The sequence below is a fragment of the Vespula pensylvanica genome, chromosome 20 (genome assembly GCF_014466175.1).
Source record: "Vespula pensylvanica isolate Volc-1 chromosome 20, ASM1446617v1, whole genome shotgun sequence".
In the NCBI taxonomy this organism is placed as follows: domain Eukaryota; kingdom Metazoa; phylum Arthropoda; class Insecta; order Hymenoptera; family Vespidae; genus Vespula; species Vespula pensylvanica.
Window position 1 is genome coordinate 1,987,453 of NC_057704.1, and position 19,020 is coordinate 2,006,472.

At 26.7% G+C, this 19,020-nt stretch overlaps 2 protein-coding genes and 1 long non-coding RNA gene across 10 annotated transcripts; 2 read left to right on the forward strand and 1 right to left on the reverse strand.

The window, feature by feature from the left end:
• Positions 1–718: 718 nt before the first annotated feature.
• LOC122636001 lies at positions 719–5,296 on the reverse strand. Of its 3 annotated transcripts, none has more exons than XM_043826779.1 (7): positions 5,008–5,296; positions 4,526–4,689; positions 4,260–4,416; positions 3,588–4,157; positions 3,164–3,454; positions 2,841–3,076; positions 719–2,484 (listed from the first exon to the last, which is right to left on the reverse strand). In XM_043826779.1, the coding sequence occupies exons 1-7, from the start codon at positions 5,072–5,074 to the stop codon at positions 2,443–2,445; spliced, it is 1,527 nt and encodes a 508-aa protein (XP_043682714.1). In that variant the 5' UTR covers positions 5,075–5,296; the 3' UTR covers positions 719–2,442. The 3 variants fall into 3 exon arrangements, with proteins under 3 accessions (XP_043682714.1, XP_043682715.1, XP_043682713.1); XM_043826780.1 differs by having other exon boundaries at positions 2,868–3,076; positions 5,008–5,295; XM_043826778.1 differs by having other exon boundaries at positions 2,759–3,076; positions 5,008–5,295.
• Positions 5,297–5,523: 227 nt separating this feature from the next.
• On the forward strand, positions 5,524–11,246 carry LOC122636002 (transmembrane GTPase Marf). Of its 6 annotated transcripts, none has more exons than XM_043826783.1 (14): positions 5,524–5,683; positions 6,016–6,086; positions 6,633–6,908; positions 6,981–7,107; positions 7,172–7,565; positions 7,637–7,744; positions 7,907–7,927; positions 8,233–8,386; positions 8,469–8,607; positions 8,697–9,010; positions 9,106–9,401; positions 9,658–9,825; positions 9,897–10,093; positions 10,229–11,246. In XM_043826783.1, the coding sequence occupies exons 3-14, from the start codon at positions 6,731–6,733 to the stop codon at positions 10,431–10,433; spliced, it is 2,301 nt and encodes a 766-aa protein (XP_043682718.1). In that variant the 5' UTR covers positions 5,524–5,683; positions 6,016–6,086; positions 6,633–6,730; the 3' UTR covers positions 10,434–11,246. The 6 variants fall into 6 exon arrangements, with proteins under 6 accessions (XP_043682718.1, XP_043682721.1, XP_043682717.1 ...); XM_043826786.1 differs by having other exon boundaries at positions 6,824–6,908; XM_043826782.1 differs by lacking the exon at positions 6,016–6,086.
• A 3,915-nt stretch (positions 11,247–15,161) lies between these two features.
• On the forward strand, positions 15,162–19,012 carry LOC122635920. Its single transcript, XR_006328794.1, has 2 exons — positions 15,162–15,275; positions 18,704–19,012. It is a non-coding gene; the product is annotated as an uncharacterized LOC122635920 (long non-coding RNA).
• Positions 19,013–19,020: the final 8 nt, after the last annotated feature.

Sequence of the window (19,020 nt, forward strand, 5' to 3'; positions counted from 1 at the left end):
TAAAAAGATAAGGTGTAGATAGAGAATATAATAATATAATGACTGTTGTTGATTAAATACATTCCCTTCCTCTATCGAGATTACATTCATTTTAATTCTATCCAAAAATAATTAAATACGATAAAAATTATGGAACAATTTAATATTAACTATCGAATTATTTTTAATCGGTGCTTATCTTGATTATACTTAGATAACTATTGAAATTTATTATATATATATATATATATATATATATATATATATATATAAAAATAAACGAATATATGTAGGAGTGAAATCTAATAATTGATTGCGTTTATTTACTTCATTTTTTTTTTCTTTTTTTTTTCAATGATTATATATCATAATCTATTAATAATCATACGTGTATATAAATTATAATCTATAATACATAATACTACTGTAATATATATTTGTTGAAATATTATTGACTTATGTCAATCAAATGTCATTCTAATTCAACTACCGTGAGAATGATATTTTTAATGACGTTATTTAAACATAGCGGTTATATGAAAACAAGATAAAAATAATAACAGATACGTATTTGTTAACATATATGAAACAATAGTGAATTCGATCGAATTTTTGGGAGCTAACATATTTGTTCGTTTCTTATTTTCACAGCCGTCTATGTGTAAGTAAATGTGCACGTATTGCACCATTAGTACGCTTTGCATGTGAACCATAGTGCATCAAATGATCAACAAACATATAGGATTCTGCATAAATGTTAATATTCGATCTTCACAATATATGCCAAAATTTTTATAAATAAAGTAACAGTGTCTATCTTAAAAATAACTTTCTTTTTCTTCTTTTTCTTTCTTTTTTTTTTTTCTTTGTTCGAAGTAAACGTCGTTGTCATGATTTTCGAAATTGTTGATAAATACGTAAATCGAAAAGTGTCCGTTTAATACAATATTTAAAAATAAAAAACGAAATAATTGATTAATAAATTATGCCCACAAAACTGCTATTTCATTTTAATAATAAATATAAATTATTCTGATTCAGACGTAAGCAAAGGAAATCTATATAAAGTCAAATGTGATGATATTACACGTTAATTTGAATTGCAAGACATTTTAATTTATATAGCAGATTTGTAAACTTCATTCGGATAACAAAATACAACGTATATGAATTTGTTGTATTTATTTATCACAATTAAATATCAATCAGATTATTTTACAATTATCGTAAGATAGCAGAATAAATAATTATATATCCCTATTACTCATTTATCATTTCTCGATTTACCTTTGTACTATTCTATGAGAAACCAGAGAAGAATATTAATTTGATTTTAACTATCGCTCCCGTATTAGAGTTATCTATGACCAAGCGATAGAGATATATGTGTGTGTGTATGTGTATATATATATATATATATATATATATATGTATGTATGTATGTATGTATGTATGTATGCATGTATGTTGTATGTATGTACGTATACATCATAAGTTAACAGAACGTATACAAATTATGAAAAATTTTTCTTCATTTTCACACACTTTGCTCAGTCTAAATCAATTTGTAAATCCACAAATTTTTACATATCTCCATTTTTAAAAAAATTTTTCCTTTATAATTTGTAATATTAAACGCAAGAAAATTCGTAAAAGACATTATTAAAATAACATAGAAAATAACAAAAAAATTTACTTCCACGCAAATCTTATCATTTCTATACAATTAAAATATATGCATATAGGATTAATTTTTACGCAAAGCAATTTGAATATTTGGCTATCATAATTTTATAAATATAATTAATAGATTATTATACGATGAAATTATCGATAGCCTTTTAACAAATTGCTCGCAATACGATTATTACTTTTCCAGACAGATTGTCTTTATGGATTGTCATGAAAAAAATAGATTGATAAAATAATAAAAACATATAATTATACAATTCTATTTTTTTTTTTTTTTTTCGTACGTTAAGCAATTAAAAATGGTTCTTGTGCACAAATTAGACTTACATAAGCTTATTATTAAATTATAATATACATATATATTGCGTGGACATAGACTTATTTCTATATTTCATATAGTTGGAAAAATTATGTTGGAATGGCGCATACTTTCTTATCCATCACATAATGATGATTGCATTTACACTGATTCTTCATAAAATATGTTCAGTGTGTTTTCCTTATTAGATGTATATAATATTCATGCGGAATCTTGATGTTATGTTTCTCATATCCACTCCGGAATGATCACAATGGTTACAGTGAATAATGATATACTAATTTTATGTGAAACAGCATTATTATCTACAAATACTGCTGCATAAGATTCAATAAACCTCTTCATTCTTGGACTTCTTGGCTCATTGTAGAAGTACATTTGCTTTCAATTTTAAAAGTACTCCTTACAAACTTTCAAAGTTTGTATTGTAATTTTTTTTTCTTTTACAAATGTTATGTTTGTAAAGTATTTGAATTTTTAAGCGGTTTGTATCCCTAAAAATAAAAATTCATCAAACAAAATTTTTATATAAAATCATTTCTTTTTTTGTTTTTCTTTCTTTGCAATTATTATATTTACATATTTACATGCATTATCGGGTGGAATATTGCTTGCATTAAAAAATTACTAGGATAAAGTTATTATAAAGTGATCATATTACGAAATATCTGAATGAATAATTATAAATCTTTATATTACTTTTTTCAATAAAATTTTCTCAAATATTTCATAAGATAATCAATTTACGGAATTGTTTATATAGTATACTTTTATTGTTAATAGTGGTTGCATTAAATGATGCATTTTATATGTTTCTGTAGTTCATGCTGCCATAATGAGGCGCTCGTACACTTATATGTTTGCTTTCTGGTCTTACAGCATTGTTAAATGAATCCCGCAATCGTTCTGTAAACGTTTTATACTCCATCTCAGGATTATTCTGGCCAAAGTCAAAATCTGCAACTTCAACTGTGAATCTTGATCTACTTTGGATGTAATATGCCACACCAAAAACTATTAAAACAACAGCTACAAGAGTACAAGAAACAGGGACAACGATAACAGACAACTGTGGCTTTGGTGTTACTGAAAAATAATGAATAATAAATATATAATTGTTTCATTCGATCTTAAATGTAGAATAGATTCGTCTACCAAAAAATGCATACATACCTTTGTAGACAGTTATGGTTTTAGAATAAATTTGTTTACTGACATCATTGCTTAATATAACCAAAATTGTATATTCAGTAGGTTCAAAGAAATAACGAACAATAGAAAAATTACATGATTTTAGATGGTCTACGTATTCGCATGTCTCATTACCAGTTACATTATATTTGCCTTGGTGAAATTCCAAACATTTATAAAATGGTCCTGAGCCATTACAAGTTGCGTTAAGAGACAACATGTCCCAAGGTTGAATCCAATCTGTACCCTTGATTGTGATATTCGTTATTGGTGCTATAAAATAATCTCGATATAAAACTTCTCTCAATGCGTAACTCGTATTTTAAAACGTTTGTTTTAATTATTATTATTATTATTATTATTATTATTATTATTATACAATAAAATTATTATGTATTTTATTTACCTCGAACAGAAATTTGTTTTGTGAAATAACCATACGTTTTATTTGGATCTGGTAAAATAGATGTATTTAGGCAAACGTATGGAAATGAAATATTCCCAGTATTTACTGTATTCCCAGTTGAATTAAGTGCAGGCGTAATTGTCATCAATGTTGCTATCGTTGTATTTATATGTGGTATAGTTGTAGGCGATATAGTAGTGGTTGATAGGACAGTACTTGCGGTGCTATTTATTAAAGAAGTATTCGAAGTAGTGTTTGATGGTAGTATAGTTGCAGCTGTGGTTGTAATGGGTGGTTCTATAGGTTCATACGATGCAATCACCAAAGCTGCGATATCACGAGACATATCAGCATTTGTAAAATTATAAGAAAAATTTAAATCATTAGTTTCTCCATAGTATTGACAATCAATGAACCAATAAGTTGATATAGATGTTGCTTTTTCTATTATAAAGTTATAATCTCCTTTACGTATATCAATACCAAATTGTGTTTCTAATGCAGTTGAAACAAACTTATCATTCAATGTCTTATTTGATTGTGACATTGTGATATTACCATTAAGAAGTGCTGTAAGATATTAAAAATTACATATAAATTAATATGATTATATATTATCTATAAATCAATAATTCAAGATATACATTTGTCTGCGAACATTATAATACTTACAAGTTACTTCAAAACTTATACGACTACTAGTTACATTACTCCAATGAAGAATGAAATATCTTTGGACTAACACTTCAACTTTATAAGTTCCTACAGAATATTTCTCTCGAGGATAGGTCAAATTCCAATATACTGTTGTATTCTTCGTTGACTCTGTCTAAAAATATTTTTTTAAAAATGATAATAAATAAAAATATATATATTGTATACATGTGCATGTGCGTGTATAAATACTTATAGAATTATAATATAGTTTAAATACTGACTACATTTTCATGAGGTATGAGAGCATCGTCGGTCAATATATATCTGAAAGAGCCTGATGGTCGGTAGCCACCCGTAGTATACAAATCTGCTTTGATCGTAATCGTACCACCAGATACAACGGGTCCATTGTGTGACAAAATGACATGGAATGTCAATGAATGAACTGTAATGTCAAAGAAAAAAAAAAAAAAAAAAAAAAGAGAGAGAGAGAGAGAAAGGAATAAATATTTTTTACAGTGTGTTGCATCAAATAAAAATAAAATATTATTACAATTGATGTGAAGATAGATGATAAGGGAGCAAGAAAAAGAAAAAGAAAAAGAAAAACGAAAAGAAAGAAAAAAAGAAAAAAGAAATAGAGAAAAAAGAACGCACAAATAATTATAAGATATATCGAGTCAATGACAAATTAAAATCATTATTACTATTTAGAAAATAAAGATCTATTACATGACATTCTCTATGATGCAAAAATGATTACCTTGCAAAAAACAATAAATAGTCCAGACGATAATGCAGCAAGAATATGAAGCTAGCATTCCGCACATCACTAAATTGTCACATTTATATAGAATTTCTTTTTATCGCCCTTAGACCATAGTCGTCGTAACACTGACAGATCACTTATCCGTTTAACACTATATGGTGGCCATTTATAACGATGTTTCTTACGGATTGGTTTCGTCTTCTAAGAAACGCCAATTGCATTGAATGTTTAGCTTTTAGCTGAACAAGCAGCACAGCAATGCTGATTCATATATGTATATGTATATGTATATATATATATATTATATATGTATTATATTATATGCCCTTGTAATATTCTTGAAAATGTATACGTGAGAAGCTTTTAGATGCACCAATGTGAAAAAATATATATACATACATATATATATATATGTGTGTGTATACGTATGTATAACACTTAACACTAACTGATACTGATCAACTACTTCTATATACGAACTCTGATTGGTACATTCGCCAAATTACATGTTTACTTATTTAGTCCGAAAATTTTAGGTTTGGACTCGGGACTTCCTTCAGTTTGTACGTTGATAAAGAAGGTTTTTATAATTACGAAATGTATGAAATATTAGGAATTATTTCATATATTTTATAATCATCGTACGAACTTGATAATATTATAATAATTGGTAAGTATGCGTATTCCTTTTCTCTTCGGAATTAATATACATAGATGATATATCATATATCGGTTTATTAGGTTAGGTTAGATTTTGTCTATCGATATATCACCACACGTTTATCGCATCAATTGCGCACATTTGATTATAAATAACTATCGTAACATGTCATACGATCAAAGACATCAAATGTTATATTTATTTAACAATTCTGAATTACCTTTTTCTTCTCATTTTTTATTATTTTAACTAATCTCATGTATATATGTACGTGATTGATATATGTATAAATATTATATTAATTAAAAAACAAAAAAAAAAAAAAAACGGCAATGTTTTAGTGTATTCGGAGATTTTGTTATAACAAACGATTATTACTACGAGGGATACTCCAATGACCAAAAATAAAAAGGTTTTTATATTATATCAATGATGTTATATTTCATCATCTTTGTACATATGTTTTTTTTTAGAATTCAATCATCATATATTCTATAGATTATGTATTGTAATATATATATATATATATATTTAGGTTCCATAAATTTGGTTAAGTTGTTAGTTAATTGATATTTTGCTTTATACTTCAACATTTCGTTTTGTTAGAAAATAGTGAATTACATGCCTATGCTTTTGTAGAATCATATATTAGTTACCCTATTTATATAAATTCTATGTATATATATATATGTTACGTATTAACCCTTAACGGTTAAATGCATTGCTGCAGAGTCGTATATATATAAGTATCGTGTCCTCACAGTAGAGTCGTTTAATCGTTAATAATTAAGTATCAACACTAGAAAAATATAAACACGTTTCGAGACCATCAACTTTCACTGTTACATACAAGTTATATTTTAATAAGAACTGTAGCTTTCACGTTGTAAATATATTTTTTTTTACGTTATAAACACTAGTAGAAAATGTTTACTTATTGCTTCTTTTATGATTTCAGTTGTTCCTGCATGCAGTGCACTGTGTCTGCAATCTTCCCGATAATATTGCACAATATTTTTTATTACTTTGCTGTATTGTATAAAGCGTAAGACATAAATGGCTGCTTATATCAATCGTACAATATCTTTAATCGGGGGAGAGAGTCAACTTCGATCTACAGATATTAGAAGTGATCATTCTCCTCTACAGATCTTTGTTAAAGCGAAGAAGAAAATAAACGATATATTTATTGAAATAGATGACTATGTTCAGGATACAGTGGCATTTATGAAATGTTAGTAACTTATATCTAAAAGACATACGTCGTATTTGTATAATACTAATTACGATCTTATTATATTCGTAGCACTGCAGAATGATCGCAAGATCATTACTGTGGAAGAAGTGTCACGAGTCCAAAACTATGTAGACAAAGTTCATGCCATACGAGATGTCCTTAAAAGAGATCACATGAAAGTTGCATTTTTTGGGAGGTATGTATATTGAATTTTATGAGATCATATAATAAAAATAACATAAAATCAATACAAATTGTAGAACGAGTAATGGGAAAAGTACAGTTATAAATGCTATGCTACGAGATAAGATTTTACCAAGTGGAATAGGACACACAACAAATTGCTTCTTACAAGTAGAAGGATCAGAGAATGGAGAAGCTTATCTTATTACTGAAGGTTCTACAGAAAAACAACCAGTTCAATCTGTTGGGCAATTAGGTCATGCTCTTTGCAAAGAAAAATTATGTGAAAGTCATTTAGTCAGAATATTTTGGCCAAAAGAGAAATGTCTTTTATTAAGAGATGACGTAGTTTTTGTTGATAGTCCTGGAGTTGATGTTACACCTAATTTAGATGAATGGATTGATAAACATTGTTTAGATGCAGATGTATTCGTTTTGGTCGCAAATGCTGAGTCTACTTTGATGGTTACCGTAAGTAAAATAAATATTTATTCTCTTTTCTTTTAAAAAATATTAATAACAAATGAAATCTATTTTTTTAGGAGAAAAACTTTTTCCATAAAGTATCTACTAAGTTATCAAAACCAAATATATTTATTTTGAACAATCGATGGGATGCATCTGCTTCTGAACCAGAATTCTTTGATCAGGTATCTATTATACTAATGATATTAGTATCTAATGAAGAATCTATATTATTTATAGTTTATTTAATAATTCAGTAGTAGTAGTAGTTAGTCTATTAATTAACAATCTGAACATATTGTATAGCCAGATTTTAGTTTATGTAATACTACCAATTTATCCCTTAGCTGGTCAAAGAACAGAAAGAGGTAAGTTGGTTTGTTATACGAATTTGTTCAGAACAAAATGATGATATGTATTTATGTTTTTAACAATTTCTTACAGTATCTTACAGTCGCCAATCAATTTGATCATTATTCATGTAGTGTAAATAGCTTTTGCTATATAAAAATGAACACAAATTGCAACAAAAATTTTGCTATCTATTTATTTCTATTTTTGATAACTTTATATATACATATATATATATATACATATGTATATAATATTTTATTAATGTCTAAACATTAAATTAAATGTTTTAATTATTAATCTACACATATCATTTGCGTAGGTAAGAGCTCAACATCAAGAACGTGCTGTGGACTTTTTATCAAAAGAATTGAAGGTTTATTCTCCAAAAGATGCAGAGGAACGTGTATTTTTTATTTCTGCCAAAGAAACTCTTCAAGCCCGTATGCAAGAGCAACGTGGTCAACCAGCTCATAGTATGAAACAAAATTATATTTATATATGTATGATTAACAATGTTTCTATGGATTATTATCGTTTCATTCAAATTTGTTACAGATGGTGCATTGGCAGAAGGTTTTCAGAATCGTTATTTCGAGTTCCAAGATTTTGAAAGAAAATTCGAGGAATGTATTTCTAAATCAGCTGTGAAAACCAAATTCGAACAACATTCTCAACGTGGTAAACACATAGCCACGTAAGTTCAATTAACGTCATTCTCTATTAAAATTTATATAACATAATAAAATATATGAATAATTATTTTTTTTTTTTTTTTGTTTTTAGAGAAATTCGTCAAACTTTGGATGAAATATTGGAGAAAACACAAGCAATGCGTAGTGAACAATTAAATGTTAAGAAGGAAGTTCATGACAGATTAAATTTTACGGAACAGCAATTAATATTATTAACTCAAGAAATGAAAGATAAAATTCATCATATGGTAGAAGACGTTGAACAAAGAGTTGCCAAAGCATTGAATGAAGAGATTCGTCGATTAGCTGTTCTCGTTGATGAATTTAGCGTTCCATTTCATACCGAACCATTAGTATTGAACGTATATAAACGTGAATTACATACACACGTGGAAAATGGTTTAGGTAATAAAATATTATATTTTACGTATAGACATCTACATTGCGATAAAAAAAATAAATATGACGTATTCAAACTAAAATATTAATCAATTTTAAAGGTTCCAATTTACGAGCACGTTTGAGCACGGCTTTGGCATTAAATATGGAAAATTCACAGCGTGAAATGACAGAGAGAATGGCAGGTTTATTGGCAGATAATAAGAAACAAATGTCTTTAAATATTTTACCTAGACGAGAACCATTTGAGATATTATATAGATTGAATTGCGATAATCTTTGTGCGGATTTTCATGAAGATTTAGAATTTCGATTTTCATGGGGTTTAACGTCTATTATTAATAGATTTGCTGGGAAACAAAGTCATAAATTAACTATTGCTAATTATCCACAAGAGGTATGACGTATGCATGGATATATATATATTTATTACATTAATACGTTGACTGCCATGTTAGATTTACTGTCAGAGAGAATTTTTATTATTCTAATTAATCTAATAAAAAAAAAAATATTTAAAATTGACTTTAGTCATTATGATCTCATCGATAAAAATATATCACGATCGATCGATATGACGGTCGAAGTCTGATATAATCAATAAAAATATTTTTGAAAAATATTACAAGCAAAATATAATAAAATCTTTACAGATTCCACCGTCTATAACATCGCCAACAGATAGTATCGATTCTATCAAATTTGTATCAAATACACCAAATTTTTCGACAAATTCCGACGATTGGTCATTAGCAACAAGAATTGCTATTGCATCGATAACATCGCAGGGCACGATGGGTGGCCTAATTATTGCTGGTTTTGTAAGTAACGATAAACTAATATCGAACGTTGATCTTCAATTGACAAATAATTTTGTTCTTTTTATTGTTAGATGCTGAAAACAATTGGTTGGAGGCTTATAGCTGTAACAGGTGCAATTTATGGTGCTTTATATCTCTACGAGCGATTAACATGGACTAATAAAGCGAAAGAATCCGAATTTAAACGGCAATACGTTGCACATGCAACTAAGAAATTAAGATTGATTGTAGATCTTACATCTGCGAATTGTAGCCATCAAGTTCAACAGTAAGTTCGTTGTTATAAGCGCAAACTCATTTTTTAAATACTTCATTACTTTTTTCTTCTTTATTTTTTTTTTTTTTTTTTATTTTTAAGAGGAACAATATATGAATTCATAAAAATCTTGTTTGTCACATTTAGGGAGTTATCTAGCACATTCGCACGTCTGTGCCATTTAGTCGACGAAACAACATCTGAAATGGATGCTGAACTCAAAACTATTGCCACTATGGTCCGAGTTTTAGAAGAAGCTGCATCTAATGCTAAAGTTTTACGAAATAAGGCGAATTATTTAGCCAACGAGTTAGATTTGTTCGATGCAGCTTATTTAAAATCCTTAAATTAAAATAATACGGGGAGAAACAAAAAAAAAAAAAAAGAAAAGAAAAGGAAATTTATTTTAAAGTAGAGTACAACGTAGAGGTATTGTGTTATTTGAACATTCATATATATTATGTGTATATATATATATATATATATATAAATTTTTATGTTGGTTTCTAAATTCGAATGATTTCAAAGAAAAGTTTCTTTATAAAAGAGGAAACACTTATGGAAATAATTTAGTCCACGATACGATCTACGATAAGATCCTTATCTCATAACTTTAACAAACAATTATTAATATTTTCCCCACGTACAAATGAAACGCTTCTTATCTGTAAAAACTCTAGTCTAAGCATTCATAATTTTTTGCAGAAAGAATATTAGATTTGTTTTTAAGGAAATACAAATGATTATACGTACGGATAGGTGTTCATGTTAAAGATTTATTTTTAATCCAATGAATTTTTTGTTTATATACGTTAAAAAATTTTATCTCTGATCGATATATATATATATTATACATTATATATTATATATTATATATTATATATTATATATATTATATAATATATATTATATATTATATATATATTATGTATGGTATATAGAATATTGGTGCAAGCATTATATAATGTTCTATATACATTGTGATTTAATTTGAAAGATCTATTATATATACAGGTTTATATTGTCATAAGTAATAACGCTTAAGAGAAGATAAATTATATATATATATATATATATATATATATATATATATATATATATTTCTCTCTCTCATTAAAATGTACTCATATTTATAACATGAATAAAGATTTCATTGTTGATCGTATATTCTTTTTAAAAATAAGAAAAGAAACAAGTAATAAATAAAGTTTCTTTGCAATATGCAATAAAATAAACAATGCTAGAAAAGATAATGAAACTTACAGATTTATATGAATTATTTTAATGATACATTGAAAATTTATTTATATACATTATAAATTTATTTATAACTAACTAATCAAATTCTGAACGTCACGATACCTAATACTTTTAAATATATAGATTTTCTAAACACGTCATATAAAGAAGCGTGAGAAGAATTCGATATATTATTATTTGAATTACTTTTACATATCGTATCATAAATAATTTAAATCACAATAAATTACAATATCATTATCTATAAATGAATTGCAAATCTTATTATGAATCTTCATTAATTAATTACACGTACTATCTATTCATGTATCTTTTGTACAATTTTATCGTTAGGTAAAATTAGTGTCATTGTTGTATTCTAAAAATATGCATAGAAATTGATAACGCAGTATAATAGAATATCAAACGAGAAGAACATATTCTTTTAAAAACTTCTGAATTAATATTTTGTTTGTTGCTTATAACAAAAAATTTAAGAAAAAAAAACTTCTTTCTTTACTTTCTTGTTCTATTTGAAATAAATTTGATAATTGTCTTATACCATCTATTTATCATAAATTTCATTCAATCGGTGAAATATACGAAGAATAAATTTTTCATTTTAGAATAAGCGCATAATCCTTCACGTACGTGCATACATATCATTCGTATCTTTACTTTTGCTTGCAATATCTCGAATAATTTCATCGAAGTAAATTTATATTTCTTCCTTCTATCTCTTCTTTTTTTTTTTTTTCAATCATCATTCATAAAAGATTTTGAAGATTTTAACTTCTTACAAATTTGTAATATTTACTTTCGCTGTTATTCGTGCTCTCACAAATCCAACAAACTTCGAAGAACGAAAGAAATAAGATCATCGAGAGATGAAATAGAATTTAAAAATAATAAAAAAAAAAAAAAAAAAAAAAAAACAAGATCAAATTTTCATCAACGAATAAATAACTTTTTATCAGGAGATTACGAATTGAACACGAGACACGAAACTTATTATCGTAATATTACGATAGAAAACTGATGATTAGCATAATCGAATGAATCACATGTGAATCGAATGATATAATGTTACATTCGATCGTTTTCTACAAAAAATATTGTCTATAATAACAATAACAACATTTATTATTTGCATTTAACTTAAGTTTCGATATAAAATCCAATATAATCATAAATTAAAAAATGAATTAATAATCTGATCTAGGTCATCTCTTTCGAATTCAACAACCTTCATATAATTTTTAAACGCATATAATTCTTCTCTTATATGTATATATATGTATATATATATATATATTTTTTTTTCATTTTAATAATTTTATCTGATAAAAATTTTGTTGCCACTCGTAAAACGATTCTTAATCAATACTTATATTAAACTTTGAACGTTAATCATTCAACGCATTTTTTTTTTTTTCTTTCTTTTTCTGTTAATAAAAAAATAAGATAATCATATATACAATAAAATAATTGTATCACATATTGAGTTCAGTATTGATAAATATGATTCGAATTTATTACTCGTCTTAATAAATCGTACATACATACATACATACATAGATACATACATATACAAATACATTCGTTTCTTCCAATAATCTTGAAATGAAATATAAATGACGAATACTTTTCGTATCGTACGATTTTACAATATCATCTTATTATAACATTGAAACATTGATAAACTCATTCCTTTGAAAAAATATTTATTGTATTATTAATAATAGAAGCCTTCTTCTTCTTCTTCTTTTTTCTCTTTTCTTCCTTTTTCGCAATGAACACAATCAATATAGTTTCATCATCTTTGCGTGCATATTTTTCTTGCAAAAGCAACAAAGATTTATCCATTTCACTCGTTTCTCATTCGTTACTATTTTATAAATAAACATAACTCCTATTGAAACTCCATTATGCCATATTTTAACATTGCAATATTGAAACGAATGTCGATTTGAAAAAGAAAAAAAAAAAAATGCATTTCATTTAGATGACAATAACAAAAAAGTTCCTCGTTAATATTAAACTTAACAGAGAATGTTATTTGTTGAATTAAATTATCATTTAAATCATTTTCAATCTGAAATTTTCAAATCTGAAACTTATATGCAATTTTACACGCAAACACATACACACATATATAAATACAAATCTACAGAAGACGTACGTTTGGAAATATAAAGAAGAAGAAAAAAGAAAAAACATTACCATGTCGTCTTTTGAAATCCAAACTATAAAACAAAATTGAAAAATTCCATTTCTATCATAAATAATAACGATTCGTTGATGATTGTAGAAGTTAGTGACTGTGGTCTTGCCTCCAAAGCGAAACATTATGCAAATTATAAACACTGTTTCTTCATCGAGAAACTCATTGCATACTTATTTGCTAACAATGTTATATGACAAGATTTAAGAATTCATACTCTTATCTCAAATAACTTCATAAATGGATCGAGACGTAGCAACCATCGATCGTTAATTTTTTCTTTCCTTTTCTTCTTTGTATCTTCAAACGGAGTAGTTTCGTTTTTGTAAGACTTCATAATGCGTCGTATATGTAGATATAGATACAAGGTTATTGTAAAATTGTTAGACAGGAAAAATATAAATGATTCGAATGATATCGTGCATTAAAAATTGCATGATTATTTTTATTTATTTATTTATTTTTATATAATTTTAAGTCTCTCTCTTTTCTCTCTCTTTCTCTCTCTCTCTCTCTATTTCTCTCTCAATACGATCTCCATTTTAAATGAAATTCACGTCACATTATAGAAACTATTCTCCAGTTAATAAATCAAATATTTAAGGAGATAAATCATTATTTAAATTATTACCGAAGATGATAATCTCTTTGCTTAATAATGTATTGGCATAATTTATAAGTTCATGTTACGCGTTATCATTCTATAAAAATAAAAAAAGGAAAAAAAACAAGGGAAGAAAAAAGATAAAAACAAGGAAACAGCTGATAAAACAGAACTTTTTAACATTTTCTCGATCGTACTAGATATGTACGAGGCATACATTAAAATTTTTTAGATTATGAAAAATTGCCTATTCGTCGATTATTATAATTTTTTCGTACACACACACACACACGACACACATATATCACATCATATTATTGTCGCGTACATTGTATTATCTTATCATGATCACGAAAAGAGATAATATATTTCTTTCTTTCGTAAAAATCATTTATAGAAAAAGAAACAAGAAAAATAGAAAAAAAAAAAAAAATACGAAAAGACAAAATAACCGCGTATACAATTTAATCAATTTTCTTTGAAAATTCACAATCTTAGCAACATCAATGTTACTTAAATTGTGTTATTTCTTATCTGTTAACCCTTTCTTCCTCCTCCCCCCGTCTTTCTCTAATAATTGTATCCGCAAATACTGTGCAAAGGAAATGTGCGATAATTGCAAAATACGTTTAATTATAGCGCCGTGTCATTGTTACTCCAAACGACGTATCTTATTTAAAGCTTACAAAACGGTCCCTGGATAGATATCATCGTGAAGTGAAGGCGCAAATCGTACAGTATAGTACAGTACAGCTCGCACGCATCACCATTCAGTCTATCGGCGACCGTAGTGAGGAGAAGACGTTAGCTCCTTTTTCTTTTTTTTTTCTCTCTCTTTCTCTTTCTCTCTCTCTCTCTCTCTCTCTCTCTTTGTTACTCTTTCTGTCTTTTTCTGTCTCTTTCTGTATCTCTCTCTCTCTCTCTCTCTCTCTCTTTCTCTCTCGAAGAGATAGAAAATATTTATCGCGTTCAAGATTGATACATATATGTACACTCCCATACACGTGTACACACACACAGACACCCATCATCTTTTTCTTCTCTAATACCAAAGACAATTTATTTACACGAAGAAAAACGAACACGATCAACTATCTCTTCGTTCGACCATTGATCTCTCGACCTAAGTAAGTAAGTAAGTAAGTACTTGATTCTCGATCGTTGCAAGAAATGTTACTTTCTTGCGAACGCGTGTGTCTATGTGTGCGCCTGTGTGGGTGTATAAGTGTTTCTTATTTTTATTCCATCCTCCTCTACCCTCCCTCCCCTCCCCTCATCTATTTTCTCCATCCACGATCTTCTCTCCCTAACGCGTTGATGTCACTCGTAAGCTAGTTGTTGATAACTAAGTCAATTGCAACAATCGACTTTTGAATCTCGTAAATGGATTGTTGGGAAATTCTCGCAAAATAACCTTTTTTCTTTTCTCTTCGCAAAATATAATTTCACGCGCGTAAACCTTTCCGAAAGAAAACTTTAACGCATTTTAAACAATTTTGCTTGATCAACGAGTAATATTATATTATAAGTATTCGTAATATTATCGTACAGTATTCGTAATAGAAAGTTAAAAGAAAATGACAATAAAAAAAAAAAAAAAGAAAAAGAAAAAGAAAAAGAATTACATGAACTTGATACATGTATCAAAAGGGGCACGAGGTAGGCTTCAGTGAATATAACAACTTCGAGACGAGAAAGAAATAACATGGTACAAAGTATAACTTTAATCTGAATGTAATTACTGTACTGATAATTATTATTAAAACTCTTTCTACATAAATTATTATTTCTATATCAATACGATTATATTGTTTGTTTGCTTCGTCTAAGGTTCAACTCAAGTTCTTCCGTTTTCTTCCTTTCTTTTTTTTAATCTATTTTCTTACAGATAGTTCTTTTTATTCGAGGTTTATTATCTTTTAATGAAACCGTTTGTTTACCATGAAAAGAGAGAAATAAAAAAGGAAAAAGATAAAAGTTAGATGTTAATGATGCTCTGCTCGTCACCGCCAGACGAAATAAACGCATAGTGAAAGTCAATCCTTTCTTAGAAAGACCGACCAGTGTTATAATGCCGTTCGCTTGCAAACCGAGCGTTCCCAATTTATTGTAGAAAAATGTGTTTTATATTATATATATATACGTATTTTTTTTTTTTAAATAGAGATCGATATATATGTATAATTAAAAACCTTTTATATATATATATATGTACGTATGTATGTATGTATATATGTACAGTCGAACATTAATTTTCTACAAAACTCTGAAATGTTTGTCGAGGAAAAAAATGTAGATAAAATTTTATATATATATATATATATATATATATATATATATATATATATGTTCAAACGTGGTGCTCTATCGTGGTATAAATTTTAATGGAATATAAAAAAGAAGAAAGAAAAGAAAAAAGGAAGAAAAAAAATTTATATAGGATGTTATTTTGATGTTAAATATTTTCTTTTTTTTTTTTTTTCATTATTATTCAACAGATTATTCGCGTGCCTTTAAATCATCGACCTTCTTATTTAATTTTCCTTTTATGCAACCAAATACGAACACGTATATTTATAGGGTGTCTCATTTGTATTTGATCAAATATTTCTAATCTTATTGGTTTTATAAAGCAATTGCTCAAATGAACGTTTCTAGATTTAATGAGAAAAAAATAATATATATATATATATATATATATATATATATATATATATATATATATATATATATATCAGAAATGTTTCGCAATGAAAGTTATTTTCGTAATATGGAGATCTTTTTCTTTTTTTCATTTTTTGAATGGAATTCGATATTTTAAGTCAGATAAACATTATACAGAAAGTCGAATCCAATAAGTAAATATGGTTTATCTTTTAATCGATATTTAATCGTGTTATCGCATTGAAATTTAACAAACCATGTAATAGCAATAATATTTTCTTTTGATCGTCGCGCTTCAAATTATTATAACTTTCAAAAATGTATTAACAAAAATAGAGAAGTAAATTATAAATCAATAAATAAATACGTAAATTAGTAAGTAATTAAAAAAAAGAAAAAAAGAAACAAATCTATTAATGAATTCATTAATAATTCTTTTATAAAAAGAATCCAATAACTTTTATTAGAGTAAAAATATCAAACACCGTTAAAAAAAAAAATTACTTATGATTTTCGTATTATGTATTTATATTTTTATTATACTTTCTATCATAGATATTATATTTTTAACATCTAATAATTTTTGTTATGAGATATTTGTTAAGAGAAATAAAAAATGAAATCGATAGGATCGAGAATATATCTGATCGTGTCGTATAATACGAGACACCTTGTACAATTCGATCTAAAAATATTTTCTTCTTCTTTTTTTTTTTTTTTTTTTTTTTTTGTTAAATCTACGGAATTAAAGTCTAATCTTTTTCCGAAATATTACTACTTATCATTATTATAATTATTCGACTACATTGATTAGTATATGATAGATAATTGTCAGAACGAAACATTGTTAGTAAAAATGTACAGTCTTAACAGAAATTAATGTTCGTCTCTATGAATAAATATTATTATATCAAGAAATAATAATAAATCAAAATAAAAATTATTACATCAGGAAGTTTTATTTACGATTAATTAGACGCGAGACTTTCTCGAAAAAAATAAATGCACGTGTATATAAATAATTTCATTGCACTGATTCATATTTAAAGAAAAAACAAATTATTCTCAGAGCAAAAAATCTTTAGGATTCCAGTGAAAATTAAAATTCGCTTGAATAAATAAAACTACTTATCATAGATAATTAATTATATTCGCGCAGGTTATAATCGAGAATGTCAGCATTTTTTTTTCCCTTCTTTTGGAAAGATAAATTTCTCAATGAAATGATTTAATTAATTAATTCAACTATTAAACAATTGGCGTTTACTTTTTTTATTTTTATACGGATTTCATAGATATAATTTTATAATTTCCTTTTTTGGTTTTTCTTCTTTTCTTTCTTTCTTTTTTTTTTTTTTTTTTTAGAGAAATAATTAATTTTTTTCATAGAGAAATAATTAGTTTTTATTACGATTTGTATACTCGCGAATATTCACGTTAAACGATGTTTTTAAATTAACGAAGAGCGTTTAAGACGAAGAGAAATAACGATAGTAGTAATAAGAACGATAATGATAATTATCATAGTAAAATATTAAAATGAAATTTAATAGACATAATAAATTCGAATTCGATAAAATTTCAATTGCAATTCAAAACGATAAATTCATTCAAATCGATCGAACTGAAAAGAGGAATCGTTCGGGGTTTAGCATTCATTGAAAATTGAAAGTGATGGTTATTAGAAAGTGACAGATTAGCGTGTCAGATCCAAGAAACGAATCGTTTTAGCGACCGAACGTTAAAAAAACAAAAAAAAATAAGAAGAAAAAAAAACACGAAAGATAAACAAATCGACTTCAATACACGGTCTTTCATCTTATTTCATTGTATTTGACTTTATTTATATATTCTTTTAATTTTTTCCCTTTTTTAATCTTATCTTCCGCAGTTACAAGACCGCGCGATGAATTTTTGATTGATCTGATGAATTTTGACTTCGCGAAAGAAAAGAAGGAATAAAAAAAGAAAAAAAAAAAAACAAGAAAAAAAAGGAAAAAAAAAAATATACGTGAAGATCGACGACATAAAAATACATTCCACTCGTTCGTGACGAACGTGAATGAACGTATACGTAAATAAACATCGCAAACTTCGCGTTACTTCTCATTTTCTATTGTTGCTCGTGCAAAGAGAAAAAGGAGAAAAATAAAAAATGAAAAAAAAAAACGAGAGAGAGAGAGAGAGAGAGAGAGAGAGAGAGAGAGA